At 43.5% G+C, this 24,571-nt stretch overlaps 1 protein-coding gene across 1 annotated transcript in view; it reads right to left on the minus strand.

The window, feature by feature from the left end:
- kcnt1b (potassium sodium-activated channel subfamily T member 1b) overlaps nucleotides 1–24,571 on the minus strand; it is a 388,151-nt gene that overhangs the window by 83,436 nt on the left and 280,144 nt on the right. Inside the window, exons 10-16 of the mRNA XM_041193666.1 lie at nucleotides 24,283–24,463; nucleotides 20,318–20,482; nucleotides 13,698–13,834; nucleotides 8,335–8,398; nucleotides 4,708–4,816; nucleotides 4,034–4,142; nucleotides 1,044–1,193 (exon numbers count right to left, since the gene is read on the minus strand). Coding sequence (XP_041049600.1) covers nucleotides 1,044–1,193; nucleotides 4,034–4,142; nucleotides 4,708–4,816; nucleotides 8,335–8,398; nucleotides 13,698–13,834; nucleotides 20,318–20,482; nucleotides 24,283–24,463 — 915 coding nt within the window. The remainder of the gene's footprint in view (nucleotides 1–1,043; nucleotides 1,194–4,033; nucleotides 4,143–4,707; nucleotides 4,817–8,334; nucleotides 8,399–13,697; nucleotides 13,835–20,317; nucleotides 20,483–24,282; nucleotides 24,464–24,571) is intronic.

Genomic DNA, 24,571 nt, shown 5'->3' on the forward strand with positions numbered 1-24,571 from the left:
CAAAGTTAGCGGCACCGAGAAAGTGGTGATTTTCCTTCTTGAACTCGCCACTTGCCTGGGTGAGTGCATCTCCAACAACACTCAAGAAGCTCGACACCATCCAGGACAAAGCAGCCCATTTGATTGGCACCACATCCACCACCTTAAACATTCACTCTCTCCACCACTGACGCACATTATCAGCCGTGTTTAACATCTACAAGATGCACTGCAGGAATTCACCAAGGCTCCTTCGACAGCACCTTCTAAACCCATGACCTCTACCACCTAGAAGGACAAGGGCAGCAAACATATGGGAAGACCACCACCTGCAAGTTCCCTTCTAAGCTACACACCATCCCGACTTGGAATTATATCGCTGTTCCTTCACTGTCGCTGGGTCAAAATCCTGGAACTCCCTCCCTAACATCACTGTCGGTGCAGCTGCACCACATGGACTGCAGCGGCTCAAGAAGGCAGCTCATCACCACCACCTCAAGGGCAATTAGGGATGGGCAATAAATGCTGGCCCAGCCAGTGACACCCACATCCTGACAATGAATAAATTTTTAAAAAACTAATGGTTTGCTGCAGCTGAATGGCTTCCTGGACCATGTTACGGGGCTGGTAAGAGTCAACTAAATCAGTATGGGACTGGAATCACATATAAACCTGACCGAATAAGGGCAGCATTTTCATCCCTAAAGGGCATTAGTCAACCAGCTGGTTTTGTGACAATCGAACATCTCATGGTTAACAAAAGCAAAGTGCTGGGGATACTGGAAATCTGAAATTAAAACAGCCTCACAGTCAATCTTACAGAAACCCACTTTTTGAAAAGAAACTTACAAACTTTTTCTTTCTATAAACAGACCGAATTCAAATTCTCAAAGTGCCATGGTGGGATTTGAACTCATGTTTTCTGGATTACTAGTCCAGCAACAAAATCGCTACAGAGTCATAACCTTGGATAAATTGGACCCCAGGTCCCAGTGGTGAACATTCTGTGTCTGACCCCTGGTGCCACTCAGTCCCCATAAAGAATTATTAATCTGAACACTTACTTCTTGTGGGCATGGAAGGAAGCATAGGTGAAACTCTTCCCCTCGTACTCTCCAAAGAACTTGCTGTCACCGAGTTTGATGTGATAAACCTCGTTCCCTGAACACCGGCCATACATCCTTTGCCACTGTTCAGGGGACTGTTGTCCTTCCCTGTAACCATGGAGACACAAACCTAGTATTAGTTTAAATTCTTCACAGTGCAAGGTGGATGGGTCAAGGGGTGCCGTGAGGCCTAAGTAAACAGAACAAGGTCACAGAATCACAGGACTGTTCCAGCATAGGCGACAGCCATTCAGTCCATCATGTCTGTACTGGCTCTCGGAATGAGCAGCTCACTTAGCACCATAACTCTGCATCTTCTTCCTTTTCAGTAAACAATCCAATTCCCTTCTGAATGCTTCGACTGAACCTGCCTCCACCACAATCTCAGGCAGTGCATTCCAGACCTTAACCAACCTGCTGCGTGATAAAGCTTTTCTCATATTATTTTTGCTCCTTTTGCCAATTTCTATAAATCTGTGCCCTCTCGTTCTTGATCCTTTCACGAGCGGGGACAGTTTCGCCCTAGCTACTTTGTCCAGGCCCCTCATGATTTTGAAGACCTCCATCAAATCTCCTCTCAGCCTTCTCTCCTCTAAGGAAAACAGTCCTAACTTCTCCAATCTATCTTCATAGCTCAAGCTCCTCATCCCTGGAACCATTCTCATGAATCTTTTCTGCACTCTCTCCAATGCCTTCACACCCACCTTAAAGTGCTGAGCCCAAATGGAAGCCAAGGACATGCCCGCTCTTCAAAAGTGTTCATTCTCCAGCCACAGGAGTTTTTGAGACTGGGAATAAGCAGCTCTCAGCATTGCTGCATCATTGCACACATTACACCACATTTTGGGAACATAAACCATATTCAGCAGTTTGTGGGTTCTTTCTTCACTGTTGCATGGAATGAGTGATGTGAATTCAATGTGGTTTGAAAAGCTAATTTATCTAGAGGCCAAGTAGCAAGGATATAAATACAACATTTGTGCACATCAACTAACAAAAATCCCTATTGCGAGCAGTTTTTAAAAAATTTTGCTGCATCTGCCATATTAAATATCCGCCCTTTAAAATAGTGAATAACATTTCAATCAGCCAGCGAAATAAAAGCTTGCAGTGTCCCATGGATTATCGTGACATGAACAACACAGCATGCCGATTCTCCATGAGTTGAGCTCCTGCCTTGCAGTTGGAGGGTGCTGCCGAATTAGCTTCAATCCCCAGGTGCTCTCCTTTTCCTAACCATCCACTACTATACTAACTCTGGCTCTCCATGTTGTTCGAAAAGACCTCTTTTTAACAAACGTGTACCCCCGGCCAGGGAGCATCGCCTCCCGAGAGCCCATGTCGATATTCCCTAGGAGCGCAAATTCATAAAGCCGGCTCTTTTCCATTACCGTGAGCTGATATCCCTCGGGATGGTGATGGGAAAACGATATCAATTTCCTCAGTGATGTAAAACTGGGCCCTTGCAGAATCAAACTGATTTTCATTCCCGACGGGAAACATGACTAGTGAGTCCTCTGACCTGCAATGTCAGTTTGACTCCTGAATTGACAACTGGAAACGCCTACTTCACGTCTCAATACAAGCTGGGCTTTTCCTTTGAAGGGACCCGGTTTTTAATTCCAGATGCATCATTGCGGAAAAAAATAAACCAAGAACATGATAACACCACAAATAAAAATGTTTCTTTTTTTTTTGTCACAGCACTTTAGTCAGAACCCAGTGCTTTCAAATCCTACAGCAGGACTTGAGCACGGAAATCAAGGCTGACACTCCGAGTGCAGTACTGAGGGAGTGCTGCACTGTCAGAGGTACCGCCTTTTGGATGAGATGTTAAAACCAGGACCAGATTTGCCCTCTCAGGCGGATGTAGAAGACTCCTTGGAACCATTTCAAAGGAGAGCAGGGGCGTTCTCCTGGTGCCCTGGCCAATATTTCTCCCTCAACCAACATGACTAAAAAGGTGATGTAGTCATTCTCACAATGCTGTACATGGGAGCTTGCTGTGAGCAGATTGGCTGCTGAATTTGGACATTACAACAGTGACTACACTTTAGAAGTACTTAATCAGCTGTAAAGCACTTTGAGGAGCCCTGAGGCCCTGGAAGGAGCTAGATAAATGCATGTTTTAATTTTTTTCAAATTGCCAATGAAATTCAGAATCATACTACATCCGATTCCACAACATACCGTGATCTGAGCCTTCGCACAAGCAAGCCTACATCAAGGAAAACACTACATAGAAGCTATTAAGGATTTTCATGTATAGATTATCATCACATGTCGCTTAAGTGCTGACTAACATTGCTTTTGATGAAGGACAATATAGGTCTCGATAGGGAAAATACATAATTTGGATGAAGGAACCTTGGCTCTAAAGTAAATGCCAAAAATCCAAAAGATTGAAACAGCGCATTCCAAAAGCACAGAGGGTAACAAAACAGATCTAAGGAAAGTCAACTGAATAAAGGGCTAAGACTTCAGCTTAATTTACCAATTTGTATTGTCAACCGAAGACTGTAATTTGTACGGTTGGGCTCCATTGAATCATTAATTCCAATAAGTAATTCAGCATGAACCCGCATGCGCCTGACTGTAATTCAGCATGAACCCACATGCGCCTGACTGTAATTCAGCATGAACCCACATGCTCCTGACTGTAATTCAGCATGAACCCACACGCGCCTGACTGTAATTCAGCATGAACCCACATGCGCCTGACTGTAATTCAACATGAACCCGCATGCGCCTGACTGTAATTCAGCATGAACCCGCATGCGCCTGACTGTAATTCAACATGAACCCGCATGTGCCTGATTGTAATTCAACATGGACCCGCATGCGCCTGACTGTGTTATGGGTTCAAATACCTTTCACAATGCTCCATTTGTACAGATAGAGCGAATGCTTGTGAAGGAGAATTTAAACACCGTAAAAATTTGACTTACTGTCCCCTAGAGGTATGAACCAATAGGGTGATGAGCGTGGAGGTGGAGGGACAGATGCAATTCAAGGCTAACATGGCATATTTAAACTCCTCTTCACAAACGACATGATCTGCGAGAAAGTGGAAATACAAAGAAACACAATCAGTCAAGGAGGAATTTCTGAAGGATGATTTTCAATGTTGACTTTTTTACCTGAGAAAGTCAGAGACTGATAACTTTTAAAAAGAAATTTGAACTTCCGTTTAATAGCTGAAAGAATGGCATGTCAAGGTTTCACATTTTAAAACATTTACAGTTAGAAATCGCACAGCAAGAGGTACAGCAAGCAAGAAGAGAAACAGCTTCTTCAAGGTCAATTTTCACTTGCCCCAGGCTGTTGTACATAATTTCATTCAACATGTCAGCCTATAATATCCTTAAGGAGAACTGGTTTTGCAAAAGACTGCACAAACAGATGTCTGAATTACAATCATAACAACTGATTTCCACAGTAATCTTCTGCTCTTTCACTGTGGGATGAAACCTTTATTTAAAAAAAAAGCAAAATCAAGTGCAATGGAGCCAATGATCTGCCACTTGACCATTTAGAAAATGCTTAAATTTAGGCAAAGCCAAATGGAAACCAAATGCAGATCAAGGCTTGAGAGCATGCAGGGGAAAAAGCAAAATCTCACCTGCAAACTTGACGTGAAACTTATTTTCCGGCTTCAGGATCTGAACATAGAGGGGGCAATTTGGGGCAAAGTCCTTCACAGCCCAAGCTCTCAAGATGGTCTGATGATCCTTCAATAGGTAAAACACCCATTGTCAGTCAGGTATGGAACAGTGAAAAGAAACTCTCCACTGATAAGCCAAAGCAGGAGATTCAATTTTTCTATCAACTGTGTGTAATAAAATGACAAACCCACACTCTTTGTAAACTGTTTTGTGAAAGAGTTAGCCCTTTATTGGGTGAATTATTACGTCCTTGGTAAGTCCAGTAATGTCGCACTGCAACACTGAGTGTGTCTGCCTTAGTGTTTTACCTCTCTCTCTCCCGCTGTTTCCCCTCCTGAGCCATTGGGTTTGTAAATTCCCAGCTTGGGATGGCTTAATCACTATTTTCTGATGTGCACCATTTCCCTTCTTATTATTTCCAAACTTTTTGGTGTTCTATGCCATGAGCCTTTTCCTGGGTTCTTCAATAGAGCTAAAAAAAAAAACGTGTTGGCTTTAAATCAGGAATCATATAAATTCTGGTCCAGCACTTGATAGTGCTGTAGCTTTGAAATGAAAGAAAGGCTTGCATTTATATAATAACTTGCATGACCTCAGGACATCCCAAAGCATTTTACAACCAATGAGGTTCTTTTGATGGCTGGTCGCTGCTGTAATGTATAGAATGTGACACCCAGTTTGCACACAGCAAGCTCCCAGCAATGTGACAATGACCAGATTATCTGTTTTAGTGATGTTGATTGAGGGGTAAATACTGGCTGGGACAGCGGGGAATGCCCCTGTGTTTTGAAATATTGGGCAGGAGTTTCTAGCCCCCACACCAGTGGCATTGTCACAGGTGGGATGGGAAAATGTGGAGAGGCGCTAAAAGTCAAATTTTCCTGTCCTGCCTGTGACGATGCCTGCCGGCAGCAGGGCCGGAAGGTCCCAGTCAGTGTGTGGGACCCTTTTAGGTCCAACTGAGAGGACAAGTGGTGTCTCCAGTTAAGGTCCCATTTGAAATACAGCTCCTCCAACTGTGCAGCACTCCCTCAGTGCTGCGCTTGAATGTCTCCGAAGTTGGACTCGAGTCCACAACCTTCTGACTCAGAAGCAATATTGCTACTAGCTAGAATCATAGAATGGTTACAGCACAGGAGGGGGCAACTTGGTCTGTTATGTCAGTGCTGGCTGTCTGCAGGAGCGATTTAGCGAGTCCCCCCCCCCCCACCCCTGTCCTTTCCCTATAGTTCTGCAAACTTCTTTTCTTCAGGTGCTTATCCGATTCCTTTTTGAAAGCCCCGATGGAATCGGCATCCCCCACGCTCTTGGGTGGTGCATACCAGATCTTAACCACTCAATGCGTAAAAAAAGATTTTCATCATGTCAGCGTTGATCCTTTTGCCAATCATCTCAAACCAGTGTTGCCTGGTTCTCGACCCTTCCACCAACGGGAACAGTTCCTCCCCAATCATTCTGTCCAGACCCCTCCTGATATTGAACGCCTTTATCAAATCTTCTCACAGCCTTCCCTTCTTGAAGAAGATCAACCCCAGCTTATCCAATCTATCTGAAGTCCTTCCCCTCTGGAACTATTCTCATAATTCTTCTCTGTGCTCTCTCTGACGCCTTCACCTCCACCCTAAAGTGCGGTGCCCAGCACTGGACACAATGCTCCAGTTGAGACAGATCCAGTGTTTTTTACACGGGTTCATAATAGCTGAGACATGGCTGACACTTTGAAGTTCAGTGAAAACTGTTTATATGGATCTGCTTGTGCATGTCTCTCTTTGTTGGCTATTAGTTCATTCCGAAGCTAAAGTTAACATGGAAAATAAAGTCTGAATGCTGGGATCAGTTCCATTAGTGATGGGTTAAGGAAAGACACTCCGACTGATCTTGTTACTTAACTTTACGCTTCAATGTGATGCAGCATAATATGACTTGTGAAAAAATTGAAAGCCCACTGTTTGTAAATTGTTTGGTGAATACAGCTCCTCCTAAGCTTTACGATGCAACTAAATCCTGATTCAGCTCCCACTGCACCCAACCCAACTTTAAAAGCCCCAAATAAATCGATAACTTAAATGGAGCTCCAATCATCTGATTAAAATAGCATCAAGATCATTCCATTCAATAAAGCTACTATTGAATTGAATTATATGGGTTTTGTTTTGGATTTGTTCAATTGTGCCCACAATTTTACAGGTTGGCCTGGTATTAGTGTTGCAGTACTACCTTTATGCCAGCAGAGCCCCTCAGAGAGCTGTGTGCAATAATTAGCTGCTCTCTTAAGTGCAAGTCCTGGACGTCATGGATGAGGCTTTTTCCACTTCTACAGAAAATTATAGACTGGCAAGAGCAGACGCAGAAAACCTCTGCTCCTTCATGGAAAATACTGCAGCCCCTGACATGCCAGTGCAAATAAGAACATATGAGAGAGAAAGGCCCCTCGAGCTTGCAGTCAATCTGATGTGGCTTCAGCTCCGCTCTCCAGCCTGTTCCCTTGACCATTCACTGTCGCTGGGTCAAAATCCTGGAACTCCCTCCCTAACAGCACTGTGGGTGTGCCTACACCACATGGACTGCAGCGGGTCAAGAAGGCAGCTCACCACCACCTCCTCAAGGGCAACTAGGGGCGGGCAATAAATGCTGGTCTTTAGCCAGCGACACCCATGTCTCAGGAAAGAATAAAAAAAACCTCCCTTGTCAGTCAAAAAATGAAAGCAAGTTGGTTGAATGCTAGGCCATTCTAAAATAATCTTAGTTGGTATTTGCCTGTTGGGTAACACAAAACAATAAGTGCTGAGTTTATAAAAGTAACAATTAGCTGCCATATACGAGTAGGAGTAGACAGTGCATAGGGTGCTAGCATAAAGCACCACCAGCTAGGGTTGCCAACCCTCCAGGATTGACCTGGAGGCTCTAGAAATCCAAGGTTAATTGTCCTGGTGAGCAACCCAAGAGAAAGATTATACAGGCATAAAAAATTGCGTTTGTTTTCATTTTCTTTGGAAAAAAATCTCGTTCTAACTGTAAAGATACAGGAGATATGAAAAAGAAGCTGTTTGTCCGAGCGGGGCACTGGAGGTGGGAGGTCCTGTGACGAGACCTCTAGGAACATAACCAGCCAGAGTTGGAAACCCTATTCTGCAAGTTTAGAGCCCGTGCAGGGACTATCATAGCCTGGCCAGCGGCCGGCTTGTTGTAAATTATTTAATCTCACATGTCTCCAACGTACCCCACCAAGTCACACACCATCCTGATTTGGAACTATATCGCCCACTGTTCCTATACTGTTCCTGGGTCAAAATCCTGGAACCCCCTCCCTAACAGCATGGACTACAGCGGTTCAAGAAGGCAGTTCACCACCACCTTCTCAAGGGCAATTAGGGATGGGCAGTAAATGATGTCTTTGCCAGTGACCCCCACATCCCATGAACAAATAAAAATAATAAGCCCTGGTTATAGATGGACTGGCCAATGGAATTATGACCTGTTGTCGTTAAATGGCTTCCTGCCAACAACAGGAATGCATGGTGTAAAACACCCACACCCCCGCCCAGTTCGAGTTTAAGACTGTCCTCTGCTCAGGTTTACCGTACCGCTGCTGTGCGATCCACTTCGTTGCGGCTGCTAAGAATGAAACAGGCTTCTGCAACATCCATCCTGAGGTAAAGAAATAGAGACGTTAGCTTCCTAATTATTGTGTAAGTTGAAAAGAAGAGACATGCCTAGTCCAATCAGGGTCAAGCTGTCTGGTTTAAATTTCAAACAATGCTTGGCAGTTAACTGTCAGTCACTATCAGTGCATTCTCCATGGCAATGCCACTTGCCAACCAATCAGCACACATTTAGTATAAATTGTTGTTTTCCCCTTTATATTGGTATTCTTGAGAGTGCCCTCATGAGTGCAGATGAAAAGCTTAGACATGTCTCTTTTTTTCAGTTCCTTACTACCAAATGACTATTGTGTAAGCCTGCATTAGGCTCATGAAACAATTCCCCAAGGTTTACCCTCCTGAACCATATTTATTGGGCACAGATGTCACAGCAGCTGCCGCACAATTGACACCCACACTTCTTTCTCCTACACCAAGCTATAGTAACATTACAATCAAGTTTGATAGGCACATTTGATGATAGCAATAATGAATTTATGGCTGTAGTTTATTGGTTTTAGGCTTCAAAACGGCTGAGGCTTCAGCTGCCAAGTACAGGCTGCTCTGCCAACCTCGTATCTGTTTTGGGTAAAAGTTGAAGCTCACAACCTCACAAAGAAAAGCAGGCGGACATGCATTTACGTAGCACTTTTCACAACCCAGCGTTTCCCAAAGCATTTGACACCCAATGAAATACTTTTGAAGTGTTTCAATGTAGGAAAATGGGGCATCCAATTTGCACACAGCAAGCTCCCACAAACAGCAATGTGAGAATGACCAGATAAGCTGTTTTTGTGATGTGGTTTGACGGATAATTGTTATGCAGGTGAGCAGGGGGATCTTGCCTGCTCTTCTTTGAAACAGTGCCATGGGATCTTTTATGTCCACCTGACGAGGCAAATGGGGACTTGGTTTAACCTTTCACCTAAAATATGGCACTTGCAACAGTGCAGCACTCCCTCAGTACTGCGCTGAAGTCTCAGGCTTAATTTTTGTGCTCGAGTCCTTGAACCCACAACCTCCTGATGCAGAGGGAACTGAGTTACAGCTGACACAGAGCTATAGCTTGTGCTGAGGTAGCTAATCTCGCTCTGGCCTATAGAGAGCTTGAAAGAATTGACTTCTCTGGCCAGAATTAGGGAGAGAAATTGCAAAAATGGTTTTATTTTAATTAAACGCACATTTACACTACAATTTTCATTTCACGACAACACAAATGTAACAGTATAACTCTGGGTGCAGTTCCTGAACCAAGTTTACAGCAGATTGATAAGGGATCCTCTTGGAGGAGGAGGTTCAAAGCTGCTTATGTCTGGGGCTGCATTCCTTATCTAACTGTGTGAAACCTACTGGTGGTGAAAAAGGCCTCAAAAGGTATTATTGTTACAAGTATTTTCTCAAGAAACAAAAAAGTAATTGAAAATCACAATTACTTCTGCTGGGTAATCAAGAATCTTGATTCATTTTAGCAGGAAGAATAGAGAGAGACAGTTTTTAATAAAAGGAGAAAGTCTAAAGGAGGTGCAGGAACAGAGAGACCTTGGTGTACATGTGCATAAGTCATTGAAGATGGCAGGGCGTGTTGAGATAGCAGTTAATAAAGCATGTGGTATCTTAGGTTTTATTAATAGAGGCATTGAGTACAAGAGTAAGGAGGTCATGAACCAAAAACAAAAATAGCTGGAAAACTCAGCAGGTCTGACAGCATCTGTGGAGAGGAACACAGCTAACGTTTCGAGTCCATATGACTCTTCAACAGAACTAAGGAGGTAATGCTGAACTAGTTAGGCCTCATCTGGAGTACTGCGTCCAGTTTTGGGTGCCATACTTGAGGAAGGGTGTGAAGGCATTGGACAGAGTACAAACGAGATTCACAAGAATGATTCCAGGGATAAAGAACTGTAACTATGAAGATAGATTGAAGAATTTGGGACTGTTTTCCTTGGAGAAAAGAAGGCTGAGAGGTATTCAAGATTCTGAGGGGTATGAGCAGGATAAATAGTGAGAAACTGTTCCCACTCAAAACAGCAGCAAGAACTAAGAAGGCATATGAGATACTTGCCTTTATTAGCCACTGTATAGAATATAAGAGCAGGGAGGTTATGCTGGAACTGTATAATACGCTTGTTAGGCCACAGCTAGAGTATTGTGTGCAATTCTGGAATCCGCATTATAGGAAGGATGTGATTGCACTAGAGAGAGTGCAGAAGAGATTTACCAGGATGTTGCCTGGGCTGGAGAGTTTTAGTTATGAGGAGAGATTGGAAAGAAAGGGATTATTTTCCCTGGAGCAGAGGAGATTGAGAGGGGACATGATTGAGGTGTATAAAATTATGAGAGGCATAGATAGGGTAGACAGGAAGGAACTTTTCCCCTTGGTGGAGGGATCTATAACCAGGGGGCATAGATTTAAGTTAAGGGGCAAGAGGTTTAGAGGGGATGTGAGGAAGAATTTTTTCACCCAGAGGGTGGTGGGAATCTGGAACTCACTGCCTGAAAGGGTGGTAGAGGCAGAAACCCTCATAACATTTAAAAATATTTGGATGTGCACTTATGATGCCATGGCATACAAGGCTATGGGCCTAATGCTGGAAAATGGGAATAGAATAGTTAGGTACTTGTTTGACCGGTGCAGACTCGATGGGCCGAAGGGCCTTTTTCTGTGCTGTAGCCCTCTATGACTCTATAGCTAGAGGGTATATATTCAAAATAATTGGCAAAAGGAGTAAAAGCGATGTGAGGAAATTTTTTTCAACCAGAGGGTGGTTGGAATCTGGAACGAACTTCCTGAGAGAGCAGTGGAGGCAGGTTCAATCGAGGTATTCAAAAGGGAATCAAGTTGCCTCCTGAAAAGAGAGAATGTGCAAGGTCACAGGGATAAGGCAGGGGAGTGGGACTGGGTAGAATGCTTTTTCAGAGAGCCAGTGCAGACTGGATGGGCCGAATAAACTCCTTCTGCACTGTAAAGATTCTGTGATAATAATTGCAATTGAAGATTCGGTTTGGCATAAAGCATTGCTTATAAAATTACTTGTTCAATGGATTGAAGAATACACAGGCCCTGAAATCGCAAAGCTTCAACTCAGCTTGGTTAAGAACACAAATTAATTTAAAGATCCAAGCATGGGCTCCATAACTGAATGCTGCATGGATGGTAGAGTTGTTGCACCTTCGAAGATCTCGGCAGGCTAAGTGTGAGTGGACAAGTTGGCAGATGGAATGTAAAGTAGACGAGTGCGAGGTTATTTACTTTGGTAGCAAGAATAGAAAAGCAGAATATTTTTATAAAATTGTGAAACCTTTAAATGTTGATGTTCAGAGGGACTTGGATGCACTGGTACAAGGAACACAGAAAGTTGGCACGGAGGTTACAGCAAGCAATCAGGAAGGCAAATGGCAGGTTGGCCTCTACTGCAAGGGGATTGGAGTACAAGAATAAGGAAGTCTTGCTACAGCTGTACAGGCTTTAGTGAGACCACACCTGGAATACTGTGTGCAGTTTTGGTCTCCGTATTTAGAGCGTTGGAGGCTGTACAGTGAAGGTTCATTAGCTTGGTTCTTGGAACGAGAGAGTTGTCCTATGATGAGAGGCTGAGTAATTGGGCCTCTACTTTCTGGAGTTTAAAAGAATGAGAGATGATCTCTGTAGTATAATGGGCTAATAGAATAGTTATGGTAATGTTGTAATGTAGGCCATGATGTAACAGTGACATCAGCAGTCATGTGCTCGACACTCGGGAGAGGATGGAACAATCGGTACTCATGAGAGACATACCTACTCTGTAACCAATCTTACACATAGTGTTAATAAACCAGCTTGAAGCAACTACCTGAGTAAGACCAGCCTCTCGACCAGCCTATCTTATCTGGAGAGACTGGTCTTACTCAGGTAACTATCCCGAGTGTCGAGCACATGACTGCTGATGTCACTGTTATATCATGGCCTACATTACTACATTACCGTAACTATTCTATTAACCCAGTATATGAAACAATCTTACTGAAACATAGAAGATTCTGAAGGGGCTGAACAGGGTAGACACAGAGGTTGTTTCTCCTGGCTGGGGAACCTAGAACAGGGGGGCCAGAGTGTCAGGATAAGGGGCCGATCATTTAGGACTGAGATAGGAGAAATTTCTTCACTCAGAGGGATGTGATTTTTTGGGATTCTCCACCCCAAAGGGTTGTGGATGCTTCACTGTTGAATAATTTAAGGTTCAGAACAATATATTTTTGGTCTGTCAGGGAATTAAGTGATATGAGGACCAGGCGGGAAAGTGGAGTTGGAGGTTGGAGGTCAGCCATGATCTTATTGAATGGCAGAGCAGCATCGAGGGGCTGAATGGTCTACTCCGGCTCTTAATTCTTATGCTCTTACGTTATCATTCTCTCACACAGCAGCTTCCTACATTTAGGGGGTAAATAAATTAATAGTGGCAACAAAAAAAAAGAGGTTAGATAATCCTACAGTAGCAGAGCCAGAAAGAAAACTTGTTTCTTTTCACACCAGCAATTTTCTTCAAACCTGGTACTGAAGAGATTGTGGAATGGCTTCATGGGTGGTAGTCACCCTCCGAACAATTCATTTAAGTTGTCATTATTCATCATGACAGTGAGGGCAACCAGTGGCTTTATTGTGGAGAGATAGAATTCATCGCAGCAAAACTCAAGGTCTGCACACTTCCAGCATGGACCCTGCATGCACAATGAGCCCTCCCAGATCTCTGCGCTGCTCCAATTCTGGCCTCTTGTGCCTCCCTGATTTTCATCACTCCACTAATGGCAGCCGTGCTTTCAGTTGTTTAGATCCTGAGCTCTGGAGTTCCCTCCCTCATCTTTGCTGCCTCCTTTAAGACATTCCTTAGAACCTACCTCTTTGACCAAGCTTTGAGTCACCTGTCCAATCTAGCCTGACGTGACTTAATGTCAAATTTTGCTTGACGACACTCCTCTGGAGCACCTTGGAATGGGCAGTTTATATATTAAAGGCGCTAGATAAGCGCAAGCAGTTGGACACAGTGGTCTAGGGCCAGGGCCCTGGTTGATATTTATGTTCCACATTCGCTCAGGAGGATCGTTGCGTTACTTTGGCCAAGACTAGTTCACTCTGCAAAGAGCAAGGGGTTGAATTTGACCTGTGTAACTCAGCTGCTGTCAGGATAAATTGGTTAATCTACTGGGGCGCCAAATGTAATGTATAATCACCAAGTCATTGAACCCAAAGGATCACATGGGCCCTCTCTCTCTCTCTCTTCTTTGCTTCAAATACAAAAGCTCACCACATTGATACTGAAAACATGGCTCACTTGGCTCTCATGAGATCCTGGTCTTTCAGAGCTGACCCCTGCAGATAAATGACTCGCTGTGACCAGAGTGGAATCTGTAACACTCTGCGCACCTGAAGATCCATCTCTGTGGGGCACAGGATGACAACATAGTAATCCTGCAACATGGAGGAGATAAAACAGCAGGTTGTTCAGATGACAAGGTTAGAAAAGGATATGTACAAATTAACCATTCACTCAGGACAGGCACAACATGACTTTAAATTAGAATAATCTCCTGTCCTTACAAATGTAAATATCAAAAGCTCTTGGCCTTATTTGCAGAGATTGTTGTCACAAAAATGCTCACTACAGCCTCAGGGGCAGATTGTCTTACTTGATACCATCAAATTTGGAAGAGGATTAAAAATATTCTGAGTAAAAATCAGGCCATACGGTGCATTCTTGCTCTCAGCTCCAGGTGGTGATCTAAACAAGCACAAAGTTAACTGTTTCGGCAGCTGAAGGTAAATTAAGGAGCAACTACTGTGCACTTTAAAGCCGTTCCTCTCGCCTGTGCTCGCTGACCTACATTTGGGCCCTCAATTTTAAAATTCACATCCTTGTTTTCAAATCTCTCCCTATCTCTGTACTCTCCTCCAGCCCCACCACCCTCCAGGATCTTCTCTTGATTCTTCCAATTCTGCCCTCTAGCGTATCCCCAGTGCTACCATTGGTGACTCTGCCTTCAAACGCTTGTGCTGCAAGCTCTATGGAATTCCCTCCCTATATGACTCTACCTCTCTCTCCTCCTAAATGATGTCCTTAAAAAACTATCTCTTTGATAAAGGTATTGGTCACGAATCCTAATGAACTGGAATTTATGCTGAGCCAGCGGCCCACCCCCACCGGCATAAAAGTCAGGGATGAGAAATACCTCAGCTCACCCAAGCCACCCACAGCCAATTTAACAGCTGACGGGTTGATAATTGACTCAGAACAGGACTTCTACCCCCATCTGGAAGGAATTCCCACCTCTGAGAGCTGCTGACCAATCAAATGGACTACAGTCTCGAGTCCCAGCAACGCCACCGGGAGCGGTGGCCACCCCTGGGACTGCAGCTGGTCCCCAGCTCCAAGGTACCATAAGCAGGATACAAGAGTAAGTCGGAGTTTTCGCCAAGCTTCAGCAAGGTGGGGTTCATGAAGGTGGAGATTTGGGGGAAACCGCAGTGGAGGTGAAGAATTAACCTGGAGAGTGTTCCTTTGGGCATAGGGTGCACGATCAGGAGGTTACTCGCAGCCTTGCCATGTGGTCTGGGCAACATCTCCACCCCTCCACCCTCACCACTGGTTAAATACCAGTGGCAGTGGGAGGAGGCCCTTGAGTAGACATTAATTGGCAACTTAATGGCCTCAATTATTTCAGTTATGAAGATAGATTGGAGAAGTTGGGGCTGTTCTCTTGGAGAGGTGTAGGCTATGAGGAGATTTGATAGAGGCGTTCAAAATCATGAGGGGGCTGGACAGAGTAGATAGGGAGAAACTGTTCCCCCTCATAAAAGGATCAAGAACAAGAGGTCACAGATTTTAAGTGATTTGCAAGATAAGCAAATGCGATATGAGAAAATTTTTTTCACACAGCGAGTGGTTGGGGTCTGGAATGCACTGCCTGGAAGTGTGGTGGAGGCAGGTTCAATCGAGGCATTTAAGAGGGCATTGGATGAATATTGAAGTGGAGACAATGTGCAGAGTTATGGGGAAAAGGCAGGAGGCATTTGATTTGATAAAGTGCCACATTAAAGGCTATTGCAGAAAATAAAAGCTCATGGTGTAGGGGGTAGCATATTAGTCTGGATAGAGGATTGGCTGGCAGAAAACAGAGCGTATGCATAAATGGGTCTCTGTCTGATTGGCAGGATGTGACTAGTGGAGTCCCACAGGGGTCTGTGCTGGAGCCTCGACTTTTTGCAATTTATATGAGCTTCTTAGGTGAGGGGAGTGAAAGCATGGTAGCTAAATTCGCAGATGACACAAAGATAGCTAGGAAAGTATGTCGTGAAGATAACATGAGGAGTTTGCAGACGGATATAGATAAGTTGAGAGAGTGGGCAAAAATCTGGCAGGTGGAGTATAATGTGGGGAAAATGTGAAGTTATTCACTTGGGTGGGAAGAATAAAAAAACAGAATATTATTTAAACGGACAATAACTGCAGAATTCTGACCCGCAGAGGGGTCTAGGTGTTCTTGTGCATGAGTCACGAAACATTAGTATGCAGATACGGCATGTAGTCAAGAAGGCTTATGGAATGGTATCCTTTATCACGAGAGGAGTTGAACATAATAGTAAGGATGCTATACTTCAGTTATACAGGGCATTGGTGAGACCACATCTTGAATATTATATGCAGTTTTGCTCTCCTTATTTAAGGAAGGATGTAAATGCATCAGAGGCAGTTCAAAGGAGGTTTACTAGATTGAAACCTGGAATGAGCGGGTTGTCTTATTAAGAAAGGTTGGACAGACTGGGCTTGTTTCCACTGGAGTTTAGAAGAATGAGGGGTGATTTGATTGAAATCTCTAAGATCCTGGATGGTATTGACAAGGTGGGTGTGGAAAGGATCTTTCCTCTTGTAGGTGAGTCCAGAACTAGGGGCCACTGTTTTAAAATTAGGGGTCGCCCTTTTAGGACAGAGAGGAGGAGAATTTTTTTCTCTCAGAGGGTTGGAACTCTGCCACAGAAAGTGTTGGGGGTGGGGGTCACTGAATATTTTTAAGACAGAAGTAGATAGATTTTTGTTAGGCAAGGGAATCAAAGGTTAATGGGGGTAGATGAGAATGTGTAAATCGAAACACAAGAAGATCAGCCACGATCTTATTGAATGGCGGAGCAGGCTCGAGGGGCCGAATGGCCTACTCCTGCTCCCATTTCATATGTTCATATGAGAATGGCACTGAGTCATAATGCTCATGCGGAGACCTGGTGCAGACACAATGGGTTGAATGGCCTTCTTCTGCATTGTAACCATTCTGTGATTCTGTGATTCTGTAATTGGTCCAAGAGCAGGCAAGCTGCCCATGATTCCTCAACCTCTGGTAAAATACCAGCAGCGGTGGGTAGGACAGACCACCAAGCCAGCCAATTTTACACCCTTCCCATCTGCCAGTCTGCCCCCAGGAGTGTAAAATTCCAACCAATATCTCCTTCTGCAGCTTGGTGTCAAACCTTTGATGATTGCTGATGTGAAGTGCCATTGGAATATTTTACTACAATGAAGGAGCTACAACAGTGCAAGATGTCGACATGTAGTTACCAGAATGCATCACCTTCCCAGCCGTAGTGACTGCTAACCAACTGAACAAGGACACAGAGTAACATTAGGCTCGGCACCAAGGCAGGGGAAAGCCGAAATTAATCTGTGCAGATCCTTAATGTAGGGCTAGAGGGCAGAGGAGAAAAGGGTGGACTTTGTCTTATTCCGACCTTCTTGTGGAGATCAGAGCTCGTTTCTCGTGATAGCGAAATTCTAATCTACTCCCCATGTGATTAAACTTGGAGTCTCACCCTCAGGATTCTTCTCAAAAATTAAACAATTACAATGATTGTGATTATCTGAACAGCCACTTGCTTGTTTTCTGGACGGCTCACAGGTTTCTTTCTTTGAAAGCAAACTTTAAGTTTTCCCTCCCTTTCCGTCCCTGCACTGGGAGCATCAGACAGTACTCAAATCTCATATCTCCATGATTATACATGGAGAAAATACATTTCACTGTCAATTTCATTCTTTTGAGATCTATTACTACACAGAGTGCTGACAGTGGGACTACTTTAGGGACTTGACAGATTTCAGAGTTAACTGCTGTGTGAAAATCAGAAGGGATTTTCAGGGTCTCACACAGAGACCTCTGGATACCTGAGAGTGATTGCGAGGTTGGGAACCATTCAGCAGGCTCAGATGCTAGAGGTAGTTTATAAGCAGGAATTAAATTGCAGCCCAGGGTGGTCTCTACAGGCCTACAGATCCTTCTCTAGGCAACAGGACAAGTTAATCATCCAGTGCTGCTCTTTGTCAAGCTCTTCCACAGTGTATGGAGACAAGCCCTTATCCTATCACATTTCCTCCCTGTTAGTTTACGATTCTTTAGTAAAAGACTTTACAGACAATGGGAAATATATTCAGGCTGCTGTTCAGGCGCAAGTCTGAGTTTGGGTAGGTGAAACTACAGGCAAACCATGGTATTTGAAGAACAGTGACAGCAATACCCTAAGTTATTTTCATAATTATGTAGCATTCATTTTATCAGGCCGATTCCTCCTCTTGCTCTTGTCCATAGAGTCAATGGCAGTCAATATGCTCTGAGATGACTTATGACATTCACAAAAAAGGATTAAAATGTTTTGGTATGATGGATTTTTAAGAGGGGGCGGAGCAGGTGGAACGAGACAGAAGGTCAGAGATAGGTGACAGCTAAGGAGAGATTGACAAAGATATCATGGATACAAAACAAAGAGAGTGTTAAAGGTAGTGGTAAAGAGTAAAGAAGGTGCTGATAGTGACAAAGGGTAAGATAGCAGAATGTATCAATAGCAGAACAAGGGTCAGTGCTCTGTGAAAGCACAGCATCAAAACAAGTGACAAGTGGCCTTGTGGGTGGAGGAGGGGTTGGGGAAAAAGGTTTAAAAAATGAACAAATAAATAAAAAGATAATATAAAATTTAAATAAATAAATAAATAATAAATTGTTAAATAAATAAAAATTGGATTAAAAGGGGGATCGAGAGGGAGGAGAGAGTTTGGTCTGAAGTTGTTGTCTGAAGCACTTCACTTGCACCTCCTTCAATTTAGTCTACTGCATTCGCTGCTCCCAATGTGGTCTCCTCTACATTGGAGAGACCAAACGCAGACTGGGTGACCGCTTTGCGGAACACCATGGGTCTGTCCGCAAGCATTACCCAGACCTCTTTGTCGCTTGCCATTTCAACACTCCACCCTGCCCTCATGTCCACATGTCCATCCTTGGCTTGCTGCATTGTTCCAGTGAGGTCCAACGCAAACTGGAGGAACAGCACCTCAACTTCCAATTAGGCACTTTACAGCCTGCTGGACTTAACATTGAGTTCAACAACTTCAGACCATGAACTCTCGCCTCTCTCTTCACCCCTTTTAAAATCCAATATTTATTTATTTACTTTTAAAAATTGCTATTTTATTCTTATATTTATTTATTCATTTTTAAATCCTTTTCCCCCAAACACTCCTCCCCCCACAGGGTCATCTGTCACTTGTTTTGAGGTTGTTCTTTCACACAGCGCTGACCCTTGTTCTGCTATTAACACCTTCTGCTATCTTACCTTTATGCTACTATCAGCACCTTCTTTAATCTTTAACACTACCATTAACACTCCCTTTGTCTTGTGTCCATGACATCTTTGTCAATCTGTCCTTAGCTGTCACCTATCCCTGACCTTCTATCCCGTTCCACCTGCTCCACTCCCTCTGAAAGGGTATAGAATCCATCACATTTCTACTTCTCTTTAGCCCTGAAGAATCATACGGACTCAAAATGTTAACTCCCTTTCCCACTCCAAAGATACTGCCAGATCTACTGAGTTTTCCAGCATTTTCTATTTTTGTTTCAGATTTCCAGCATCCGCAGTATTTTGCTTTTATATTAAAATGTTTTGACCTCCCTACAGTTGCTTTATCAAGATGCCATCTGCAGAGCTGACTTCTAGGCATGAATAAACATATATTTGGCTACGTATAGCCTAATGGCTTATCGAGATGTGAGCCTTTATTCACATATACATCACGCTTTAAAATCCACACCTTTAATATTCATGAAGAAGTCAATGTTTGTATTTGACGTGCGGAAATTCGCCTTACACTGACGGATCTTCTCACTAACATTGGTGAACAACAATGGGCACATTTGCATTTATATAGCACCTTTCAAGTCCTCTGGACAATCCAAAGTGCTTTACAGCCAATTTTGAAGCGTAGTTGCTGCTGTAATGTAGGAAATGTGGCAGCCAATTTGCCCACAGCAAACTCCCACAAAGAGCAATGTGATAAAAACCAAATCATCTGCTTTGTGATGTCGATTGAGGTGTAAATATTGGCCAGGACATTGGGGATAACTCCCCTTCTCCTAAAAAATACTGCCAGGGGATCTTTGACATCTGCCTGAGTGAGGCCTTGGTTTACCTTCTCATCCAAAAGAAGGCAGCTCTAAACAGAGGAACATGTATCCATTGTGCATTATTAATAACGAGGCATTAAAATAAGCCCTGTTAATAAAGATAGAAATTATTCCCTTTGATTTATCATTCAAACAATTTAATGTCTGTATCCAAATCCTCTTATTTTAATGATGGCACTAAGCCATTGGTTTAATACAGAATAACATCTCAGTTAAATAACAGAGACAGAAATTCAATACAAGCACAGTAAACATTTGTATGAACAGATCACGGTGCACAACCTTTGTTCTGTATAGAGTAATAGCCGATTGTTATAATTAGGGAAGAACGAAAGCTGTATAATAACTCAGGGCATGTGCTGGCTTCACTTCCAGCAGTCTTGTGACCATCCATACATAAATCCCAAGCAAAACCAAAGGTCATGCAGGATACAAAGACAGATCCATCAATTGTTACCTGAAGCCTGGGATGAGCGTAGAATTCATTGAGGAAATCCATCAGCAGGTCAATTTTTAATGAGCTGACACACAGTACAACGTGTTTCTCTGTCTGAGCTCGGTGTCGGCTGTAATTACCACCAGATTTCTGTCTCTCCATCCACAGATAAACGAGTTCTTCAAACTGGAGGATAAAAGACTGTGGTAAGTTTCACTGACACAAACTGAAAGGGGGAGGCTGGTGCTGTCTAAACGGTCAGGGTGCGCTCTAGCATTTTCCTTTAAATAACCTTATACCCGTTTCTGTTATAAATAAGATTTTAAAGGACTTTGCTCTTATTATACAAAATGAGGGTGTGGTAAATTAAGGGGAATTTCAAAATCTTGAAAATCAGTCATTGGTGCAGGTTTTTGTCACAGGAATTTTTAATTTTATAATAAGCTTATACAATAGTTTTTTCATTTATTCACAGGATGTGGACATCGCCGATAATTTATTGCTCATCCCCTTGTGAAGCTGCGGTATGGGGTACGGTGGTATACTGATTATGTTACTGGACTGGCAACTCAGAGGCCTAGACTAATGATCCAGAGACAATGGGTTCAAATCCTGCCAAGGCAGCTGGGGAATCCAAATTAAAATTAACTTTGAAAAGCTGGAGTTGAAAGGAAAAACGAGTATCACTAAGCAGTGACCATGAAATTGTCGTAAAAACCCACTTGGTTCACTGATGGGTCTTTAGGGAAGGCAATTTGCCATCCTTAGTCTGGCTACACCAGACCTAGAATGATGTAACTGATCTGTAACTGCCCTCTGAAATGGCCTCTCCGAAGGATAAAAAAACAGGAAAATTCCAGTTGGAACCAGTACCAGGAAATGACTGGTACTGGTCCAAACTGGCCTTGTATACCTTAAAATGGAACTCCAGTTTAGACCAGTTTTTTTCTTCTGGCCTAGCAAGTTGTATCAAACAGCTGCAGAAGAATTAGCTCACAGTGGCAAAAAAACACTGATGCTAAAGTACGATCAACTTCAAACTCAAGGGAGATGAAAGGTGATATTTCTTTTCACATCACTACTTGTGCGATGCTAATTTACATATTTTTAAAAATTAAGGGCAGTGTTTTTCTGTAGGCGTGTGGGGGGGGGGGGGGGGGGGGCAGGACCTGCACGCTGACGCGTAAAATGACGCGGAGTGACGTCGGGTGGAACTTCTGATGTCACCCTGCGTCATTTACATTTTCCGGTCAGCGGGGGCGCTGCTGAGTTGGCTGTGCTCCCGCCGACCTGTCGATGGCCCATTAAGGGCATTAGGAAACCAATTCAGCTCATTAATGGACCTGCCTGTCCAACCTTAAGGATGGTGGGCAGGCTGGGAACCCTGGCGGGCATTAGAAAAAGCATGAAACCTCATCCACGGGCGGGATGGGGTTTCATGAGGGTTTTTAAATTTTAACAAAACGTTGCAATAAAAGTTATGGACATGTCCCAACTCATGCGACAGTGTCACATGAGGGGACATGGCAGCGGAATTTTTTTCTCAACTTTATTTAAAGTTTAACATCTGAGCCGAACTCCCTGAGGCAGCACTTAGACCTGCCCGCTAGCACCCGCTCCTGCTCTTCTCCCCACGCCCCCACAACGGGGGGAAAATTTTTCCCTGAGTCAATCTGAGAAAACTCAGTGTCAGCAGCAATTAACTACAATTTCTATGTTTTGCAGCCTTACCTTTTGTTCCCTAATGCCTCACTCATTGGGTAACAATTTCCCCCCAATCCTATCTGCTCCCTGTCCAGGCGGTTGCGGGGGGTGGGGGGGGGGGGGGGGGGGGGTGGTGAGGGCGGTGGGGGTGGTGGTTGGGGGGGGTTTGGATTCCCTCAGCCGCAAGTGCGCTAAAAGTGCACAGATCTCCCTGATGCAAAGTGCTGCCTCAGGGAGATCGGCTCAGATGTTAAACTCAGATGTTCAGATGTTAAATAAAGCTGAGGAAAAAATTTCGCTGTCATGTCCCCTCATGTGACACTGTCACATAAGTTGGGACATGTCCATAACTTTTATTTTGAAATATTCTTAGATTTTTAAATCCCTCATGAAGCCTCATCCGGCCCATGGCTGAGGTCTCATGCTTTTTCAAAAGCCCGCCAGGTCTCCCAGCCTGCCTGCCAACCTTAAGGTTTAGTCAAGGACTCCGGATACTTCTTTTCTGCCTTTACCAATATGCGGGTGCTGCACCTCCAACATGTAATGACAGTGCGCACCCTTCCCCACCACACTGGATGCTCAGCCACTCATTTTACACGTGAGAAATGAGCATGGTGCCATGAAATTTCTACGCCATTAAGTTTCTAGATGTAACAGCACATGGTGCTGCTTCGTCTTGGGTTGGGGGTCTAGATGAAGTTTCTTTAGGGATTTCCTGTTACCCTAACAGACCGTTATTCATAAAAACCATTCTTGTTCATTTACAGGTCTATGTACATCTCAGTGCGTTACACGAGGTTGTACTTTTGCTTCCCACCAGGTCTTAGCCATGTGACATTACATCACAGTTACATCAGCACCGGGTGCTCCTGATGTTAACCCTTTACAAGCACAAGTCAGAACAAGGCGTTTGAATGAGATGTGTATGTTATTTTGATATACAGCATGGCCCCTCCACAAGAACTTGTAGTGTGTGTCATGAAGAGATTAATCTATAATCTAGAATGTTACTGGAAATTATTTTTTAAAATAGAATTTAGTGGTGTGTGTGTCTTAATTGGATTAAAGCCAGCTAGTCTGAGTGCTTTGAAGTAGAGTAGCTTTCAGATGTTAATTGGGGAAACAGTAAGGAAGTTAAAAGGCAAAGTGTACATTTGCATTTGTTGAATAAATCATTCAAGACTGCAGGTGAAATCTTGTACCTAGCTAGAAGACATCAAGCAAGGTGTTTTTCTTTAGCTTACTAATAAAATTGGTGGAATGAAAGGATGTTATTGTTAGAAGAGGTAAAGTTAAAAGCCTAGTGATACAATGGAAAATTTACATTCAAAGAGAAAGATATGTATAAAGGAGAAAGGAGTTATGGGTAAGGCAGCAGGGGCATTTTAAGATCCAACAAGTGTGAGAAGCCTCAAGCGGCTGTCTGCTAGGACCTGGAGCTGAAAGAAACTCATTTTGAATGTGACTGTTCAGGTTGTGCTATACCAGGTGTCTGTTTAAATCTATGAGATATATTGTTGCCTTAACGGGGGTGTAACTGAGAGTCAGGTTAATTAGGGGATTTTTGTACTTAATATAGTAGTAATTTTGTAGATGCATGTCTGCATTTACAATCTTCCTTGTATTAATGAGTGTTTAACTTTGTTTTATAAAAATCCTCTTGAGACTTGGTGGTCTTATTACTACTGAATTCAAAGCCTGCATCTCGAAACATACAAATTGCAAAAGTGGGTTATGACAGTTGTTTCAAGTTTCCCTCTGGGATTTGAACAACTCAGCCTTTACCATCAGCTGAACCATAATATGTGAGACAACATCACTGTTAATTTCCTACATGTTGAGTTCTAATCTGCCTGGTTAATTGTAGTCAGGTGCATCCTTTATCTGAAGGGAGGAGGAGTGGGGAAGAAATTGCCTTGGAAGCCTCAATAGAGATAAAATACAGCTTGAGCAGGGGGTACAAATCAGTTCAGTCATTATATTCCCCATCCGATTGACTTCAGTGGCAAGGGGAATAGAAGAGCAAGAGGGGGGACAACCAGAAATACTTTGACCCAACCAAAGTTGAATATCAACCCCAGTTTGTATTGGCTACCTCCTCATGACCAGTTATTGAACAGCATTAGCAGAGTCCTGGAAGCAGGCAACTAGTCCATTCTCTTGGTTGAGGTTCATAGCATGGGGCAAGTTATTGTCTTACAGGGAACTCCTGTGCTGATAAAGTCAGCAAATAAATAAACAGCAAGCTTACAAATGTCCCATTGGCCTGTCTTGTAACTTACCTGGAGAGGCAATACCACTAAAGCAACAAAGATCATTATGACAACAAGGAGTTGTGAAGGCCAGATCTGTGGAGTCACATCACCAAATCCAACTGTAGAGAAGGTAACAATGCAGAAGTAGAGAGAGTTGAAAAGGGTGAGCTTGTCTCCTGCTCTCTCCAAGTGCTGAATTCCACATGTTCTGTAATGTTGAATGGAACAGTTAAAGGTTAGAACTTCAACAATACATTATTATTAACCTCGAAGCTTCTGAGTCCATGTTAAAGCTTTCTGTCATTTTTACTCCAGC

The sequence above is a fragment of the Carcharodon carcharias genome, chromosome 8 (genome assembly GCF_017639515.1).
Source record: "Carcharodon carcharias isolate sCarCar2 chromosome 8, sCarCar2.pri, whole genome shotgun sequence".
Taxonomy (NCBI): domain Eukaryota; kingdom Metazoa; phylum Chordata; class Chondrichthyes; order Lamniformes; family Lamnidae; genus Carcharodon; species Carcharodon carcharias.